General features: G+C 42.5%; 3 protein-coding genes across 4 annotated transcripts; 1 reads left to right on the top strand and 2 right to left on the bottom strand.

The window, feature by feature from the left end:
- Positions 1–324: 324 nt before the first annotated feature.
- LOC308115072 (c-Myc-binding protein-like) lies at positions 325–2,989 on the top strand. Its single transcript, XM_080472423.1, has 5 exons — positions 325–481; positions 666–738; positions 1,224–1,272; positions 1,388–1,517; positions 2,904–2,989. The coding sequence occupies exons 1-5, from the start codon at positions 467–469 to the stop codon at positions 2,949–2,951; spliced, it is 315 nt and encodes a 104-aa protein (XP_080328549.1). The 5' UTR covers positions 325–466; the 3' UTR covers positions 2,952–2,989.
- A 1,123-nt stretch (positions 2,990–4,112) lies between these two features.
- Positions 4,113–6,046, bottom strand: gja9a (gap junction protein alpha 9a; the record flags this gene model as incomplete). The annotated part of the gene is made up of 2 exons (XM_080470838.1): positions 4,113–5,625; positions 5,994–6,046. 2 exons carry the CDS (start codon positions 6,044–6,046, stop codon positions 4,113–4,115), a joined length of 1,566 nt encoding a protein of 521 aa, XP_080326964.1.
- A 2,562-nt stretch (positions 6,047–8,608) lies between these two features.
- rhbdl2 (rhomboid, veinlet-like 2) lies at positions 8,609–18,430 on the bottom strand. Of its 2 annotated transcripts, XR_013935621.1 has the most exons (9): positions 18,013–18,430; positions 15,921–16,176; positions 13,056–13,204; positions 12,051–12,163; positions 11,788–11,888; positions 11,348–11,408; positions 11,183–11,244; positions 9,584–9,983; positions 8,647–9,279 (listed from the first exon to the last, which is right to left on the bottom strand). XR_013935621.1 is itself a non-coding variant. In XM_080471575.1 (8 exons), exons 2-8 carry the CDS (start codon positions 16,161–16,163, stop codon positions 9,804–9,806), a joined length of 909 nt encoding a protein of 302 aa, XP_080327701.1. In that variant the 5' UTR covers positions 16,164–16,176; positions 18,013–18,430; the 3' UTR covers positions 8,609–9,803. The 2 variants fall into 2 exon arrangements, 1 of the variants encoding a protein (XP_080327701.1); XM_080471575.1 differs by having other exon boundaries at positions 8,609–9,983.
- Positions 18,431–20,437: the final 2,007 nt, after the last annotated feature.

Raw genomic sequence — 20,437 nt, 5'->3', positions numbered from 1 at the left:
CCTGAAACGGTCTTAAATGATTGTTTTCAAACAACTTTACGATGCACGAAACGTAACGCGATGGATTGATGCATGGAATCTGATATTGCATCAAACTGGAGAGGATTATATTCCCTATTCGGGGTTACTTGAAAAGCCTCAACAAAACTTGGCAACCTTTTATTGACCACATTTATTCAATCGGCATCAATAAACAATCTGTTAACTGAGTGTACTATGAGCAGATTACAGTTTACAGTGTTATTATTATTATTAATCTTATTATTATTATTAGCAGCAGCAGCAGCGTCTTCATATATCCGAGGGGCACCTGAAGTAATCACCGGCTCCAGCAATTGGAGGTTGATAAACGAAAGTTAACTTTTCCCACCCTCAACACGCCAGACTCTTCCACCGTAAACTCGGCACAGAAAACAGTCGATTCGTGTTAAAACAGGAGTCAGCTTGCATCGCAGCCTGAAGTATAATGGCACATCAGAGAGTAAGTGTGTTTACTTTCGTTTTGATTGACTCTCGTGTTGTGGATAAACGATTCAAAGTGGCTAAGCTACCGTTAGCTAAACCGGGGAGGGGGGGGATCTTATCCATTCGTCGTTAAAATCCACTTTAATTCAGGTGTTTTTGCATCTGATGATAATATAAAGTCTTATCTGTTCCCCACACAGGCCCCAGACTCCAGGAGGGAAAAGTTTCGGCGATATCTGGAGAAAGCTGGTGTTGTTGACAGTCTTGTCAGTGGTATGATTCACATATTGATTACTTAAAGGCACATGTCAGAACGATCAAGTCAAAATGTCCCAAACCGGTGGATTAACCAGACATATCGTGATATTTCTGAAGCCTTTTAACACAACATTAAGCTCTGGCATAGACACATTATAAAACAAGGTTAATACTGTGGTGCTTTCCCAGGGAAAATAATAAACTGAAAGCAATCAAACAGAAGTAATGGTGAAAAAAGACACATAAAGTTAACAGAATGAGGCCCCGACATGATGCCAAAGAGCTGATGTGCCATTAAAAGGATCTGTGAGAGTTGTTAAACTAGCAGAGTGAAACACAAAATGATATCAATGGGACTTCAAGCAACCATAAAACGATATGAAGTGTTCTGAATGTGTAATGTCTTGAACAATAGGGGCTTTTTAACTCGTCTGCTGTTTATAGCCTATTAACTTTGATACGACGCCCTTAAAAACTTGGCTTTTCCTTCTCATTTTCAGTTCTATTGTCGTTGTATGAGCAACCAGATAAGCCCGACGATCCTCTGGAGTATCCTTTCTCAACAACTTTAATGTATTAACTGGACTGTGTGGGGCTGCAGAAATTCTATGTTGTTGCCTCAAATTCACCAAATGCAGTTTCCTTAAATCAGACTCCTTCCAAGGTATGTGAAGCAGCACATCGGGGCTGTTGGCCGGGCTTCAGCGGAGAGTGAGGCGCTGCAGCAGGAGGTGATGGACCTCAAGCAGAGGTGTGCACATCTGATGGAGGAAAACAAAGACCTCAGAACAAAGGTTAGCTTTTTAGTGCGTCGGATTATTCCCAGCACAACCCACGAGGGAGCAGTGTCTCCGCAGCGCTTTTACGCAAACGTCTTTATCTCATCAGTGTTTTTATTGTCCGGGGGTGAAACAAGACCTCGTGGATATGTGGATGAGTTTGTTTTGGTTTTCTCCATCTCAATGGAGAGCGGACAAGAAACCCTGGAGGAGGAAATACTGTAAGACAGGCCTGATTTATATGAGGTTAATAATTCCAGGCTGATGCACCCATAACAGTCTATGATCGCACAACTCGTGATCGATCAAAATACTTATTGAAACATGCTATTTAACTGTGTTTATGCTGCAAATCCAACAGCCACAGCACTCTCTACAATCAAACTCTTACCCACAGCCGCTAATGTAAACAGATGCTCATCAGATGGATGCGGTGGGTTAAGCGTGTCGATATAAACGGTTGACGGGCACCAGTTCTTCACCATGCAGGTCAACCACAAGGAAAACAAGAAGTCACCACGAGTTCTCATTAGCAACACTTGTCGGGGTTGATCTGATCAAGATTGACCGTGATGTGGCCACTGTGTTTGTCTACTTGCGCCGGTGCCAATTCAAAGTGTGTCGGACAGGAAGCCATTTACGGTCGTCCACAGACGGCTCTGGTTTGGTATTTTTTGTTAATGCAAATATGTATGAGTACATTGTGAGAAATGTACATTCACATACGATTTGATCTCTTTGTACCAAGCCAGGATAAGTTGAAAAATATTCTGACATTATGCCATATTAAGCGAGGCGTCCTTTTATTGGTGACATTTTGCAGCCTTCATGCCCACTTTTATCTCTTCACCCTCCACAAGTGTGGCTTTGATGCTGACGATATTTCACAAGCATTAATGTAGCATCGCTGACCTCTCGGCCTCGACCCGCCACTCTTACAAAAACTAGTTCAAGAAAAAGAAATAAGTAAATAGTTAATGCAATTTTTACATTTTATAAAGTCACAAGATCTTTGATTTGCACACTGAAGCTGTTTTTTTCCTTTTTTACACATTTCATAAACTGTTAATGTGTTCTTAGCTGATTAAAATACCACAAGAATTCCTCGATGACTCCTTCCCGTCTTAACGCAGCACGAAGCATTGTTGTAGGAGTGAAGTTACACAATGAGCCCGTTTAAAAGACCCCCCCCCAAAAAAATACATTGACTGGGAATGAGCTGTCCGTCAGGAGGGATCTGCCACTGGTTTTCTTGTGGTTGGTGTTTTTCCCACCGTGCTCTCTCCCATCGAACTTTCTGCCTTGTCCTTTTTTTATTTTGCATTTCTCCAGCCGACACGCGAGTAATCTTTGAAATCTAGAAACACAACTAACGGGTGTGTTCTCCTTGGTTTTCTCCAGCTGCAGCGGTATGAAAACGCAACCGAAGATGGAGGCAAAGCCAAGTAATCGCCGAAGGTGTTTGGCTTTAAAAAAAAAAAGAAAAAGAGAAGGCTTTTTGTTTACATTGCTACCACTGTTTGAATTTGAAGACACTTTAAATAAAAACTACTATGTTTGTATTGCCCGAGCTGCTGTTTTGTGTAATCGTTAAAGAGAAACTATTTTATTCTGTACATGAATGTATGTAAATATGTATGGTTTTGTTGTTTGTTTGTTTTTTTATGGAGGCTTTAATAAGTTTTACAGCAGAAAGTGTCTTTGTACATCTTAACATTTTTTGAGGCCCGGTATGGTTTTTTGGGGGGGGGGGGGTTTCCGGCCTCAATCCAAAGGGAAAGTGCAGATGTGTGAATCTCCCCCCCAAAAAAAATAAAAGTCATTCGTAAAATAAAGAAGCAGGATTATCTTGTCAGTTTCTTCACTTTGTGAATTAATCTACTTCTAACTGCATCAAACATGCCTTTATTTGGAATTTACACAGGATATTCATATATGTTAATGCAAACCTCGTGATTTTCATCCACATTTCACCATTTTATTCAGCTCATTATGAACAAACAATCAAACAATACCCAGCACGACATGAAACAAACCCAGTATTGTTGATTACTGCTGTGGTCACTGATATGCAAAGGAGACACATAGAAGGATTTCATCATCAAAATGAGACATTTTAAAATGTAAGTACAGCTCTCGTGCGTTGGAAAAAAATCGAGAAAAGAATAAAATATTTTTTTGTGTTTTAGTGAAGCACCAGTCTGGTTTCTATGGTACAAATATACAAGTCCACATTCTTGACACACAACAGATGTCACAATCACAAGTAAATCTGCACACAAAAACAGGCACAAGCATACATCTATTAGCCCATCTTTCCCTCAACCTTCCGTCATTATAAATCATTTTTTTGCCCTCTTGTATTTACTTGATTATCCAAATTATACATTTTAACTGGTAGAAATCTGATAAACACACGGGAAGTTATTCAGAACGGTATGCTTTGAAATAAGCCGAGGAAACAATTCAAAATGAACACGGGGCCTGCCTTTTGAATAAGCCAACCTATTCAATTATAAACATGTTTTAAGAAACGCTACCAAACTCACCAGTTTTCTATTCATAAGATCGGCGTGAAAGAGGTAAAGTCAGACAGGAATCCCTGCAGGTTTATATGTGCAGGTCTGGCGCTCGCTTGCTGCTCGTGGTACTCGTCACGGATCCTTTGCAGTTGGAGGAGGGCGACCTCAGGTTGTGTCTGGATCCTGAGCTGGAGTCGTCCAGGGACTCCGGGGTGGAGGGTCTGCTCGGATGCTGGGCATTTGGTTTCGACTGCGCCTGAGTACCGCCGCTGTCCTTTGTGCCTCTGTATGAATCCGTGTCAGAGCTCTTGCCCTCCGGCACCGTGGAGCATTTTAATGAGCCGTGGGCCCTCCACGGCCTCCTGGATGCGCTCACGGGCAGCGTGGGAAAAGAGGAGGCATGCGCCGCCTTCTGCGGGCACTTAGGGGAGTCTGCACACCCTCTTTTTGCCCCCTCATCCTCCTTACCATTTTGGGGAAGATGCAATAGGTCTGCAGCCTCCTGCTTGGATTTGTTGATGAGTGAGTCGCAGCCCGGGGAGCAGGGCTCATTGGTCGCTGAGCTGCAGTTACACGCTGGAGGACTTTGCGCTGAACATCTGGAGCCATCCAAATCCTGCGGAGGGGCCACTTGGTTCTGATGGAGGAGGAAAGTTGACGGAGGGACGAGATTTGGGTACATCGTCGTTCCCTGCACCCTCTCCATCAAGAGGTTGTAGTCGTGGGGTACGGAGATCATGGTTGCCTTCCGAGACGCGCCGGCGCACATCGGCACCATCGATTCCTTTTTGTGTTTATTCAGATAATAGTCCTCAAGCTCATCCCTGTCATCTCTCAGATGAGGATAGAAGTCCAAAATGCCCTTTTTGATCTTCTTGTAGCCCAGATGCGTGATCTCCAGGAGGTTGAGGGAGAGAGAGATCGCTGCGATGCATTGCATGAACACCATGAAGACGCTCTTCTCGGTCGGCCTGGAGATGTAACAGTCCACGGCGTTGGGACAAGGATCCCGCTCACACTTGAAGAGCGGGTAGAGGTGGAAGCCGTAGATGAGGTATTGTCCCGTCATGAAGGCCACCTCCACAAAAGAGCGGGTGACAATGTGAGCCACGTACGTCCGCAGCAGAGAGCCCCTCAGAGGCGCTTTGTTGACCCTTCCCTGGTCCAGTTGCTTCATCTCCCGCTCGATCCTCTTCCTGGCGTCGGCCAGCTCCACGTCCACCAGCTCCAGCTCCCTCCGCAGCAGAGCTTTCTTCTTCTGCCGCTCCTTCTCCAACGCCCGCAGCCTGTAGAGAGCGTGGCCCATGTACACCAGTGAGGGCGACGACACGAAAATGACCTGCAGCACCCAGTAGCGGATGAGGGAGATGGGGAACGCCAGGTCGTAGCACACGTTCCGGCACCCCGGCTGCTCGGTGTTGCATATGAACTCGGCCTGCTCGTCGTTCCACACGTCCTCGGCCGCCACTCCGAGGACCAGCATCCGGAAGATGAACAGGATGGTGAGCCAGATCTTCCCCACCATGGTAGAATGGATATGCACCTCTTCCAATATTCCCCCAAGGAAGTTCCAGTCGCCCATCTTCACTCCGCCATTATGACTGGAAATAGGTCACGGACAAAGACATTGAGTCCAAGAAACAGTGCAAAATTGAAAAGAGCTTATCGTGTAAGACATTAGATATCAATTCGGTAGTAATACAAGCATATTTCTACAGAGAAATGCATAGAAAAGAATATTAGTTGAATTTTGGTTTAAATATAATAGTTCTGCATCGCAGCAATAAAGTGTGAATACCTCTCAGGCAAAAAACTGGAGCAGTCTCAAGAAGAAGAAAACGTGTGATGTGAAATTGCTCCGTGTCACATATTTGCAGAAATATGCGATTAAAGAGGACAGAAAATTCGATAGATACTTTAAGTTCTTTAGCAAACAACATCCTTAAAAGGCAGAGCAGAGTCCCGTTACCTCGCAGCGGCATGGATGGACTGCCGGTGGTGACTTAAATCTCCTCGGGTCATGCAGCCCTGACACGGTCACCAAAAAAGTTTAAAAAAATCGTTAGTCCCCTCCGCGAATCCCAGCTCATCACCTAAACTTCTGTGACCCGCCTCTGTTGCAGTGTGGCCCGAAACAAAGTGGGAACGACTGAACCTCAGAGGGAAGGTTGCCAACTCTACTCCAACCAGAGGAAGTCAATACCGACGGATTCACCGATACATTTAGATCATGGACTGTCATCCCTTATACCGCGTCCATTGATCTTAAATTTTACAGGCCAGGGCTCCATTTCATTCGAGACGATGACATGTTTGAAGTATTCTGACCTTTTCGAAACTAAAAGAACTCACGCGGGCGACGGCACATATGGGAAATGTAGATGAATGCAGTTACGCTTGGCAAGTGAAAGCGGGTACCAGCATCAATATGGCCGTAAACAACCAAGCTGTTTTCATATAGATGCTTTGCAGGCACTGACCGCCTGCTTCAAATCCCGATAGCACTGAACAACTCGACTGCGTTTGCTCTATATGTCCCGATGAAGCAACGGAAATACAGATACTGCGGGCGAGTTCCTACACCCATCGATACCGCTCAGACGTCCACATAGGACTCGTTCGGTCAATAGTTTTCAGCTATAGCGAAGCAATCAATGAGTCATCGTGTCCGATTTCATACTCGACTGCTCCTCCCCACATGTAATTAAGTTCTCATGCACTTCTCGCATTATTTTATCCCATTTAGAAGAAATCCATCGGAATGATTTAGCATGACGGTCGGTTGCTGGTCGCCAGCTTGCCAAACTCATGCATGTGTGATAAATGTGTCATCGGGCGTTCGTCACGACATTTCAGCTTCACATGCGTTCACGTTCCTCATACGAAACAATGCACGCAATGCAAAATGTGACCGATCAACATTTTATTCAAATAGAATACAGAAAATACATCACGTGTATAAAGTGAGACTTCTTACTGATCGATAAATCCATGATCTACAGGGTCACAGGAAGAAGAAGAAGAAGAAGAAGAAGAATGCATACTTTATGAATCCCCATGGAGGATTTTTGTTTTTGTTTTCTGGAGCGTTTCTCAGATAACACAGGGTTAAAGACACCAGTGCACCAAGGAGCGATCACCAGGCCATCAGAGGGTTAACAAAGAGAGACAATCATTCAAATCGACAGTCAACAATACATCTATCAAGCGTGTCTTTGGATTGTGGGAAGAAGCCAGATTTGACAAACTAACAGATTTTCCCACCTGAGACTTTTTTCTGCCAGACAGTTACAAAAAATTGTAAAATTATTATTATAGTAAATAGCCACATGTTGCCAGCAACAGATCTTAAAAAGGTTTACATAGGGGCGTCAAAAGGCTGTAAAAACAGCTGGAGGGTCAATTCTCAACTACTTTGTTTGATTGGAAACAGGAGTGGTTATTGTATAAACATGCTGTTCCCTTGACTCCACCGGCTGCTCTGACTCGATAGTGGGAAGCTCAGGTAAGATCAGGTCCAGTTGACACGAGCTTCGAGATGCCTTCTGTCAGGATGAATTAGAATATGCACAGACGATCACAAATAAATAGCCTAAACTCAGAAAACCTGCAAGAAAAACATCTGTAAAAGAAAAATCACAAAAATGTGGCTTCATGAAAGAAAATTTGAAGACTTTCAAAATCCCACCATCATATAATTTATCACATGATTAACATAAAACAGAGGGATCTCTGGTTGGATCCATGCGATCTAGCAGATCTCAGACAGCATAGTGTTTAGAACATGAACCTGGCACAACTCTGGACTAGAACCCACGACATGTGCCGCAAGTAGCTGCTTAACTTTCCAAATGTTTATTGAATGTTAGGAGAATCACAGATGCGACTGTTGGTCTTATCTGAAGGGTAGGAAGTCGCACACACACACACACACACACACACACACACACACACACACACACACACACACACACACACACACACACACACACACACACACACACACACACACACACACACACACACACACACACACACACACACACACACACACACACACACACACACACACACACACACACACACACACACACACACACACACACACACGACCCCTTGCATACATCAAAACAACCCCAAACTGAACTTTTTACCTCTGGCCTGCAGGCCTGGAATCTCTCTATGTGCCCAGTACAACAACATCGATTCAAACCAGTCTGGTAAAAGCACATTAATGGTAAAGGAGGTCACATAACGTATAGGAAAGGACAACAGTCGTTGCCCCCCCCATCATGGCAGTCCATTTGCACTTAAGCGCCACCTATGTTTACATTCAGTGGGATCAGGATGTTTTGTGACCTCATGTCTAACAGCACTCCTCGTTGTTTTGTAACTTTACATTTCCTTTTTCTAATTTGGGAACCAAATGTTCCCAAATTATTTTGCTGGGAAAAGCACCTTTTAATCTACACGCCACTATTTTATTTCCTTTCACGAGAAATGACACAATTCAAAGGAAAATTAAGACAGAAGTGGTGTCTTGCAGATTGCCTTATTTCAAACAAGATGCTTAAGGACATTCTTAGGCACAAATACAAAGGGCTTTTTTAATTTTTTTTATTCATGTTTGAGAGCTGAGGCCAAAAAGCCAATTGTAGCTGCCTGCTGATGGAAGTTTCGAAAGGTATGGAACTTTTTCAAAACATCAAAAACAGTTGGTGCCACACATTTAAAATTAAATCCGTAATTCCACTGACTGAATTACCAATTCAGTCAGTGGTAATATTATATAAATTCGTCAGGAGTCCAGAAAGCATTTTTCGAAAAACACATTAAAAAGATCAGATATACAATAGTCTTCACATTTATTGAAAATAAATAGAAGAAATGCAAAACCAAAAACGGGACGTCTCTCTTTGGTTAATGGAGATTGTTTCCTTGTAATCTTAGATAAATTACACTCAATTCCTCAAATAGTGTTGTATTAAATCTGGAATAAAAGTAGTACCCTTTACCGTTTTGTCTACAATTCATATTTAATAACACAGTACGATTAACAATTTCCAGTCAAAACATTATCAACTATGATCGATAATAGCCAATACCATTATCGTCTCCAAATGCTGCTTCATCCTAGTGAACTGAAGCGGTTACTAAGCATGAAGCCAAGTCCTCACAGTAAAGCAGCTCTGTCGCGGAAATTATCTTCCCTCCTTCTGCTCTGTAACTCTTTCATTCGTGCGATGACAAAAAATGTGACTCAACGTCTTTGAATCAAACATGTAGTGTTTCGAACTAGCGTGTGATTTCACTGTATTCAAAGGCACATTCTGTGAAGAATGGAAGTCCTCCATTTGAAAGGTTACAAATAAAAAACGAACTTCACGTTCAATCCAAGGAAATGACACAAAATACAACCCGTGCTCAAAAACGTCCTGATCATCATGACAAGCATGACATGTTACAAACACATAAAGCAACAGTTAATTCGAGATACAGAAAGATATCAGTGATGGAAAGTTGTCGACTTTCTAAGCCACATTTTTTTTGGTCTAAAATGTCAGTAATGCTACAAATAAACAGCAGGTGGAGCTCTTTCGCTCAGACTAACACATTCAGTTCTAAAAACAAAAGATGAAAAAATATGATTGATTAAAAAAACACAAGCACACATACAACAATTATAAAGGGCCTCGTTGCTCTAAAGTACATCAGTAAAAACCCCTGAGTGACACAAAGTAAAGGTTAAAAAAAGACATTAAATCACTGCTTTGTGGCACTATGGTGCTGGAGACAGGAAGATGTTGAAGAGCACAGCGAATAGAATGAAGACGATAAAACCCACTATACAGAACCAGAAACGAGGGTCTTTGAGCAGCTTCTTGTCATAATCACTGAAGAAGACGTAGCCGATGGTCATCCCGGCCACGATCCCTCCAAAATGAGCCACAAAAGACACCTGAAGAGAGTAAAGGAACGACGTTCAGGCAACAGGGCCAATAGAAAGCAACACAGACACTGTGAGATTCCTATTTGACCTTTCTGAAATGTGACTCAAACCCACAGGACCAGTTCCACAGCCGAATAAAGAACCGAGATAAATGAGCTTATTGAAGATAAAGCCCTCTTTGAGTTGTTTGGATCATGAAAACTAAATCTATGGAGGAGAGTCCCCCTCTGTCGATGTTGGTTTAAGAGTTTCAGCATGTGATAATTCATCCAAGTCTTTAATGTCAAACGGATCGCAGAAGGAAGTACTGCAGGAACAGTCAAGTCCTGACAGGAGCGACTCGACTGGTCTGGAGCCACAAGCAAATAAAGAATTTAGCAAACTATGCCAGCGTGTGACTGGTGAGCCGCGTTATCGCTACCTCCTTGTTTTATCAGGAAATGTTCAAAACAGAACCTGTTTGCAGTCGCAGCTGGCCAATAGAGGGCGCCGGGGCCCCGCCTGGTGGAAGCAAAGATTACATTTTTTTTAAATGAAATATATGAATATGAAAATGCTCAGTGATTGGGTTAAAATCCATTTTGGTTTGTTCTTTTGTTCCTGCGTGTTTCTATGAGACAACCAGCGGCGAGTCTCTGATTATTCACTTCTAATTTACTCGTTTGAAAGGAGAACTTTGGCTGAAGAAGCTGCGGGTCAGGTTCAACGTTCTCCGTCATAGTTATTTTCAAATGCACCCAACCAGAGATGTGTTGAGAATTTGGCAAATGTGTCCAGGTTTGCTCGTGTTGATAAATGTTTAGACATGCTCATATTTACCCGGCATTCCTTTAGTTTTTTTCCTAAACTCTGACTTAAAAGTCATTTCAATTAAACCAGGCCCCAAAACACATTTGTTTTCTAAAAGGGACTAATGAAGCATCTTGCTTGTGTTCTGTTTCCAAGTATGTTAATAAAAGAGTCTTAATAAGTGCTCTCTATTCACTAGCTGTTTAAACGTCCAATGGTTTCCACCACTGGGGGGCCTCTCTCGATCTAAAAACAAGGCGAGATTGTTGTAATGTGCTTTATAAGCGCACTGTATGTAATTTAAGTTAGCAATGGCTGAAATCGAATAATAATGAAAAGCACCGGCTAAGAAATTTCCCACCAGCGGCCACTGCCTGTTTGTATCGTTCCTCTAGTGTACGGAGGAGGCGAGCTCATACCCTCATCCCAGCATCTTCAGCAATGAATCTTCTGTAGAAGGCAAATCCAAAATCTGTCCCGACTGGAAAAACAAAGTATGTTAGGAAGACTGAAGGTGACGGTCTGCCTCTTTTGCACTTGAAAAAAAAAAAAACAAGGGGAAGAAATCACAACGTGGAACGTACCAATAATCAAGATGGCGAGAATTCGAAACACTCCGAGGACGGGAATCATCTCTCGGAAATTCTGCGGATAGAAAGAATCAGAATTTCTCTTCATAAAGAGCCCATGATCAGAAATTAACATACGAGTAAATGATTTATTTACCCCCACATTTATGATAAATAACTGCAAAACGTTTTCTGTGTGATTCCCTCTTTAGTGCATCAAGTATCTGATGACTCGTCGTGCACGTGAGGGTGGTTTCTAATTCTGCTTTACATTTGATGGATGCGTTTGTTCACCATTTTAAAAAGTGACTAAAACGACCAGTCTACAATAATAACTTGTTCTGGCCAAATCATAGAAAAACATTCTAATGGTGAGGAAAATGACAGCATGTTATTACACCTTCTCACGTATAAAGTCAATGAGGGCTTTCTTTTGCTCTGCTTGTAAAACTCACCACCACTGCATTCATCAAATACCCTCCAATCAGGGCGTAAACTCCTCCAGAAGCCCCCACCAAGGCGCTGAGAGGATCAAAGATCGAACTGGCCAACGAGCCTGGAGGATTAAAAAAAAACAAAAAAAAACTCTGCTTCATCACTCAGGCCAACTAAACAAAAACTGAATTTAAAAAAAACAAAAAAAAAAAACGAACTGAGGTCAAATCTGGAGACTCTCTGGATTCATCGGAGACATTCATACAAGACAGCTGCTGCTCACCTGCGAGGACGCCGGCCATGTAAACCATCCCCACCTCAAAGCCTTTGTGGACCAGCTCGAGGGGGATGCCCAGCAGCAGCTGCATGAACAGGTTTCCTAAGATGTGCTCCACACTGGGAAAAAAAACAAAACGGAAAGAAGCACTTGTGACAAATGCTTCTATATTTCTGTTCAAATATATTAATATATTTCTATTGGTTTAGACATGAAGACTGACATAGTTCTAAAACAACGGGATACTGCAGTTAATAACAAATACGACACGGGCAGAATAACACAGAAGATTTCATCATCGCTATAAATACGAATGTGTTGTTAACCAGAATTCAGCATTATTGTACTAATGCTTCAGTGACAATAAGGAAGCAGAGTGTCATCAGTCTTATCCTTTCAGAAAATATCCTGTTGGGTGTTTTATAGTTTCTATTGGCTGGAGATTGCGGCCGCTGGTTCCTTTTACTGAGGCCGTCTTCCTGAGTACTCATGATGCTTGCGTTGTTTGTTTTTTTGTTTTTTTTTATGCATGTGTTTATGCGTGCATTTGGAGTGCTTGAACAGCTGTACCAGGAAGTCACGCGACCTCCAAGTAAATATTTAGAAATCCCTTGGAGCCCGACTGAAAACAAAGTGGACGTCACTGTCGAAGCTGTTTTCGCAGATCAATTCTTTGGTTTGGTTTAACAGAACAAGATCAATTAGGATTGAAATGATGATTAATGGGACCTTTGAGTAACTTAATGTAAATATTAGGTTGGTTATGATTGCAGAAAGTAAGAGATCGTTAAACACATTTGAAGCCATTCAGTTTTGTCATAAAAAAACAAACAAAAAAAACCCTAAGCCTGTTATCTAGAGCGCCGTGTCTCTTTTTGGAAGAATCTAATTGACCAATCCCACCGTTGCTTCCGTTGAAAGCCCAACGTGAAGCAATGCAACCGCAGAACTGAGCGGCTGCACCCAACCGACCCTCAGCTGAGGCTTTCTTAGAACTCGGCCCACTCTTACCCGGCGTGGACAAACATGTAGGAGATGAAGCGCCACGCCTCCTGCCGGCACTCGGGCTTGTAGGTCAGACGGCTCGTCCAGATGCCGTCCTCCAGGGTCACCCACTGCTTCTGAGGCTTCCACACCGCGTAGTAGATGAACACCGCCAGCTGGTTCGACAACAGCAAGTCCCGGGCAGAAATTAGGAAGTCGGATAAATTCAAAAAATGAAAAATGTTTGGAATCTGTTGGAAAATGCATTGTGGGGAAAAGCTCGATCCGACACAGCTGTGAACACAGGACGTCTCACGCCGAGACGAGCAGCCTGCAGGTCAAAGTGCTGGGAGTTTAACCCACTAGCTATATTTTTGTGAACACGTACATGTCATGATGATTTTACAGCTATAAAATCAGAAGAAGTAAAACGGTTATATGGAAAAAAATTTTTAAAAATCATCAACAGTGTTGGGTGGAGCCAAACTTCCTGCTGTGACTTCAGAAATCACAGCATGTTTACGTTTCCTTACTTAAATCTAGGGTCTTTACTTCTCCACATTGCTGGTACAAACTTGCCTTTCCTGCTCAGTTTCACAATAATTTCTTGGTTTCCGGTCAGATAACTTTTGTAAAATGTTATGTAGACGACAAGACAGCGCAGCTTGTGCCTGTGGAAGGTGAATTTGTTGAGCCAACGGATGAAAATGAACTGCTAAACTCTTCTGCATGGAGAGTTTTTTTATTCAATAGTTTTCTGTTATGAATGTCTTCTTTATTGATATTTACCTTTAGGCTGCAAAAGTACTTTAACAAAGATTGGAATAAATGACTTCCCACAGGGAGGAACTATCCATCCATCCATCTTCCATACAATGTTTTCAAGCTCAGGATCACTGGGTGTTGGTTCTAATCCCAGGAGGGTGTGGGTGGAGGCAGGAAGCACCCCGGACAAGTCATCAGTCCATCACAGGGCGAACGCGGAGAGACGGACCGCCACACGTCTACGGGGCAATTTTAGTGTCACCACTTCACCTCTGAAGCTTGTTGTTGGACTGTGGGAGGAAACTGCAGGGAACCCACACGACTCAAGATTACAAGCTGAAGCTCCGAGAGGGAATGTGGCTGCTGGGAAGTGGGAGGGTTAAACCACTGCTCCACCGGGCCGCCCCTACGGAGTGTCTCAGTAAAGAAAAATATCTGTCAGGATTTGTCAGGTCGCAGCCCAAAAAACTGTCCACTTAATATTAGCACTATGAAGAAAACATTAAACTGTTTCAAATACTATATACAACATTTTCAACTTGACAGGAATATAATTAAATAATGTGTATTAAAAGAAACACCAAGTAGTTTTTTTTTTTTTATATCCTTTCAAAGTACTATGTAGGGATTTACTGTGTGAACTTTATGTTGGTTAAATGAAATTATCACCTGTTTAATGAAAAGATCATTTCAAACATGGCAAGTCTGTTTATACAGCCTGCAATTGTTGTAACAGTTGTATTTATGGAAGCTTATTTTATCATTAGAATTTGTCTACGTTCACTTTTTTTTTTCTTATTACGTTTTCATAAACAAATAATAGTTTTACCCTCAGATTACTTCTGTCTTGCAAGATTTCTTAAAAAAAAAAAAAAAAAGAAATAATTGTGCAGTTTTCTCCCCCAGTTATGAAGCCGAGGTTTTTCTGGTATTATGACTTTGTTGTAATAATAATAATCAACATACACAGCAGCCTCCAGGAGAAAATATACTAGTTAATACAAACTAAAAGAAGGTCAAACTAAACTCCAGGACATTAAATTATAATACCGCATTAACTTTTTATCCTAATGTTTGCTGAACAGAGCGTCGTGGCTGTTAGTCTACTGCTGGGCCGTGTGTGACACACAAGTCCAGTCTTTTTATTTCCCACATAAACTGAAGCGGCCTTTTTTGCTTTTAAACAGCCGATCATCAGTCTTGTGACGACTGAACCACAACTGGACATCCTTCTTCTTCCTTCACGAGGAACAATCCTCAACGCATTCCTGCTGGGTTTATCTTTAAGTTGGATTAAAGGGCATCATGGAAACACTTTCAACCCACAGTTCTGGGAGGAAATGAGACCACGGCCTTTTCACCCCCTCCATCCCTCCCTCCTCTTTTTTTTTTTTTTGCTATTGCAACAAATCGCTCGCTGATCCACCGCATTCCACCGCATGTAGTTTATTTAGAGTTAAAAGGCATGCCGTCTTTCCGTTTGCACACTCAGGGGAAAGCGTCTCCCACCAGTCCTGAGGATCATCTGTACTCGGTCTAACCCAAAGCTGCTGCTCATAAAGAAAACCCTCCTATTTTCTTTGACGCCGTGCCCTGCAGCCGACTGGTAGCCATCGCGCTCCATGAATCGGGACATTCAGGAGGAGGAGGAAGCGCCAGCCAAATAAGACAAAAACAAACGTGCATTCACGGCGGTGCAAGAACTGCTCCGGGGTCAGTGAAAGCCTCGTGCTTTCTAACATACCGCAGGTACCAACAATCCAGAAACGATTACTTGTTTCCCAACATGTCAATATGGCATCCAGTCTTGTCTAACTTCCCTTCAAAATCTGCCCTTCTAAATACAATTACAGTAAATCTATACAGTAATTAACACCACAGCAGCACATATGCACAATGTAGGCTCCAGGATTTATAATTAGCCCCCAGAATCTATACCAACTGCCCCAGCACTCTGGCAGTGTGTGTGTGTGTGTGTGTGTGTGTGTGTGTGTGTGTGTGTGTGTGTGTGTGTGTGTGTGTGTGTGTGTGTGTGTGTGTGTGTGTGTGTGTGTGTGTGTGTGTGTGTGTGTGTGTGTGTGTGTGTGTGTGTGTGTGTGTGTGTTTGTGTTGCAGGAGGGGAGGAACCTCGGCAATACTGATGAGGATGATGAAGATCGGGGGCGGGCAGCAGTTGGTGCGTGCCAGGTATGAGCCGCGAGAGTCTTCTGGAAGCATCCATTTGGACACTGCTTCCTGGAACTTCTCGCAGCAACCCCTGGTCCCGTCCCCGTCCCCGTCCCCGTCCGTCTGGTCGCGTCCGCCCTTCACCGGCCTCACGTCCCGGTCCACGGGGAACGGCTCCTGCTGCTCCAGGTCGATGTCCCCCATCGCTGCTGCTGTCCTGCAGAGCACAGAGTGCAATCCCACTCCCGCTTATTACCACATGATGCTTATACATTTCTGCATAGTCAGCATGACTTTCGATATAATAGCACCCATTGTTTAATTACATGTTCAATTGGAATGTGTAAGAGTGGTAGTACATAAACTGGAATTAAATAGGGACGATTTTATTGAACGCGAAACTAAACTTCAACTTTAAATATGCAGATATGAATACAATCTGAGCCTTTTGTAGCTGGAGACAAATAATGAGTCAACAGTCCTCTGGCTATAAAAAGACCCATAAAAAGCTTCAATAAAAGCTAAACATTCAAACTGAAACAATACCTCATGCAGCTCTTTATCACTCCAGTCACTTTGGAGTCATTTTACCATCATTTACATCTTATTCTGACGACTGTAAATTCATCGATTAGTGTTTTTTCTTTTGTATTTTGGGATATTTTAAGCCACTTTCTACAGATTTTGTATCTCTTGTGGTCACCTCTCTTCTCTTTTGAGCTAATTCAATCTTGTTTTGGTCATTGTACGTCTGCTTTTTCACATTTCTGTGGTCCTTCTGACAGTCTTACTGTATTATTTCCCCTCCATACTGTGGCGGTGATGTTGCACGTTTGTAATTATTAAGCAGCATTGTGGTTTTTCGGCCACTTTGGAAACACCACGTAACATTTTCATTTATGCTTGGAGTTTTTATTGTTATTGGAGTATTTATTGTTATTCAACATCTCATTATTTGTAATGATGAGCTTCATTGTTTACGGACACATTTGTATGTTTTTAAAAAAGTGCATTTCAATGTTCTTGTTCATATATGGCAGGAAAAAAGCATTGCTACTAACTAATTATTAAAACAGCTTATTTTAGCTTTGAGATAATCATAAGGAATCAATTAAACGGATAACAAGATCCACTTGTTTTTAATATTTGGGAATTCAGAAAGTTTACTCATACAATTTAATAACTATGCAAAGTGTCCGTATGTTTGCGGTGTGTCAAGAAGTCATACCACTTTCTCAATGACCTTTTTTATAATAAGGAGGGTTAAACATATATAATAGCTTTCAAATTTCTCAGAAATGAAAGATTGCTCACTAGACTGAGGTGTACAATGCTTTTCTATCTCACACACTTCTGATCCACAGTATGACGTGCACACTGAGGAAAATACAAGAAAACAAACCGTATTATCACATTTAAAGTTAGATGCACGTTAGATTATCATGAGGAATGCAATGTAAACGCGGCATGTATTTTCATTTTGTAGGTCATATGTGCCTTTAAGTTATTATCATTAGTCTTAACTATACGTCTATTTTTTGCTAAATTGAATTAAGTAAGGACGACAACTTTCATAATTAGCATCTTCGATTAGTTTCATTCAAGTTGAGAAGGGAGAGGATTTTCTTAATCGTTTTAGATTTTACATTGTGGAGCTGCTAAACATGCAGTATCGGTCTGTTATTTTGTCCATTCTAGTCTAGTTAGTAGAAATGACCAGCATTATAGTCACTTTCCCTAAAACAGGTTAATCATAACTACTATTTAATAAAGGGACGAATGACTCGCTGCTTAATTGAGATTATTTGATATATAATCAAACACTGTGAGTACATTAGAAAAAAACCACCAGAATAAACTGTTTGTTTTTTTTAACCCAGTGGCTACACTAACACCAGTTTCCTGTTTGTTGGGCGTCGCTGATGTTAATTTAGGTTGTATTTGTTAGATATAGAGATAATTTAAAAAAAAAAAAAATTTAAATCCAGGTCGTTATCACTGAGTCTTTGTCTCGTGAGCTAAATGAAAGCAGCAATGTGTGGGGCCTACTCACCTAAACCTTCACCAGGAACAGTGCAGGGGGGCCCCGAGCCGCATAAATATCGATCCACTACTAAACTGATCCAAACAAGTCAATGCGCCGTTCTATTACGGTTTCCTTTCATTCACTGCGATCCCTCCATGTTTCCAGAGCCGCCCTCCTCAAGCTGACCGTCCCGTCCGGTGGTAAGGAACAAAAAAAAAAAAAGAAAAGGGGGAGCAAAGAGCGCGAGTGGGAGATAATTATAGTCCTCTCATTGCTTTTTTTTTTTTCTTTTCTTCCTCTGAGAAACTTCCTTCCTCAAAACAAACAAAACCACCGACGCTCGCCTCCTTCCTGACGCACAAACACTTTTCAGCTCGGGAAACAAAACAACCCCAGTAGCGTCACCGTGCAGGCCGACCTGCCTCTTTCGTTTACCTGTTCTCGTGCCACACCTGCGCTCCGTGACGTCACGGGCACGTCGCAGCGCGCGGGGTGTTCAACACACATTTCAACAACGTGAGCCCACCTGGGCCGATAAAAAAAAAAAAAAAAAGCGCTTGATTGAGGGTTGAAATTTGTTTACATCTAAATAAAATCGATAGAGCCATATTCAAACTAGTGCGCTTCAGGACTGAAGCTTCAGTTTAATAATTCAGTTCACCACAAGGTGGCACTGCAACCCAGGTATGGAAATTATATGACTGTTGGAGGATAGATAGATAGATAGATAGATAGATAGATAGATTCCCACCTGACAATGGGTGAGAGGGCACACACACAGACTGATCGATGGCCATTGTCACACACGCAAGTTAGGATCCCAAGTTATTCTTGGACGCAAATCCGAGACTGTGCAAGGAAACGGAAGTACTCACAGAAACTCATGCATGCACAAGGTAAACACGAAATCTCCACACAGAAAGGCATGGCAGACTCAGACTTGTGAGAGGAGTTTAAATGTTCTTCCTGTGTATGTGCTCCCCCCGCCCCCAGGTACTCTAGTTTCCTGATATTACCTGGCTCAGGGACATGAAAAAAAAAAAAAAAAAAAGCCTAAATTAAGGGTGATTGTGTTGTCAATTGTGAAGAAAGTTGGATGTGACATTGATGTCCATATACCAAGGTGCCAGCACTGGATAGTGGGGATCATCTCCTCTCTGGATCATCAAGCCCAGGACAGCACACTCCCTACAGTACAAAACAATGTGTTTGAGGATAACTGATTATTTAATTACCTGTAAATGTAAGACACCAGGCCTAAATTGTCGTGTGTGTGTGTGTGTGTGTGTGTGTGTGTGCGTGTGCGTGGTCATCTCAGTTTGCCCTGTGAACACTGTGTACCCTGCCTTTTAACGTCAGCTGGCCTCAGCAACCGTTGAAGATATTCAGTCGATTCACAAGAAGAAATGATGGCCGCCAATGATATTGGAGACGTCAAGGGAGAACGACATGCACCAGCCACTGTTGTCACCAGATGATCATTTGGAAGTGGTGGTGTGACAGTGAGCGCAGGAGTGTCGAGTAAATACAGACCTGCCCTACGTTATGAATTGTGCATTGACAAACCCAAACTACCTGAACAACATCATTAATCCAGTCATTGTGCTCTGCATGAGCAGCGCAGGCCTAATTCCGACAACGTTCCAGCTCATTAAGGTTGCATCATTAGCTGCTGGAGACTGGGATGCCTCAAACGGAGCGGTCTGCCCTTGCTCCAGACCTGAAGAAAACCTCTGTATCACAGACTACCAGAGGCTCGTAACTCCACAGAGAACCTCGATGACCTCGGGGCCGCCCTTCAAGCCGAGTGAGACGCCATGCCTCAGCAGACGAGAAGTCAACTTGTGAACAGCAGGAGACGTTGTCAAACTGTAATTGATGCTCAAACACAGGACAAGCTATTGAGACACTGTTTTTTTTGTTATGGTGCACCCTGTAGTTGGCTTTTTGTTTCAATAAATTGTTTGCTACCATTACATTAGTGACCATAACATGCTTCAATTTAAAAGCCCTACTTTCATGATAGAAGAATAAACTGTTTGTTTTCCATGAATTTCACCCAAAAGCCAATTATCCCCAGACTGCTGGCTGGTGGTGAAAGAAAGAAGCCAACATGCATCTCACCCAAGTATTCATCACAGCATTTTAGCTTTCTGCCAGGTCAAAATGACCCCAGGAGCCAGAGTTATATGTGACAGTCAAAAAACTAACTCGTGGTTTGTGAAGGGCAAATGAAAACAGGAACATAGTCTCACATCGGATTTTTAAATTACTGAAGATCATTGAAAGTGTGTACTCGGCTTCCTTTCACAGGTGTTGCCAAAGCAAATTACTACAACGTTCCCGCCACAGGTCAAACCGGGGATCCAACACACTACAAGTTTGGACTTCATCCAATGATAGAACGGTGCAAGTTGCCCTTAAGTGTAACAGAAATTACCTACTTGAAGAA

This window comes from Lipophrys pholis (genome assembly GCF_963383615.2).
Source record: "Lipophrys pholis genome assembly, chromosome: 9".
Classification (NCBI taxonomy): Eukaryota; Metazoa; Chordata; class Actinopteri; order Blenniiformes; family Blenniidae; genus Lipophrys; species Lipophrys pholis.
This window is presented reverse-complemented; position numbering and strand designations above follow the sequence as displayed.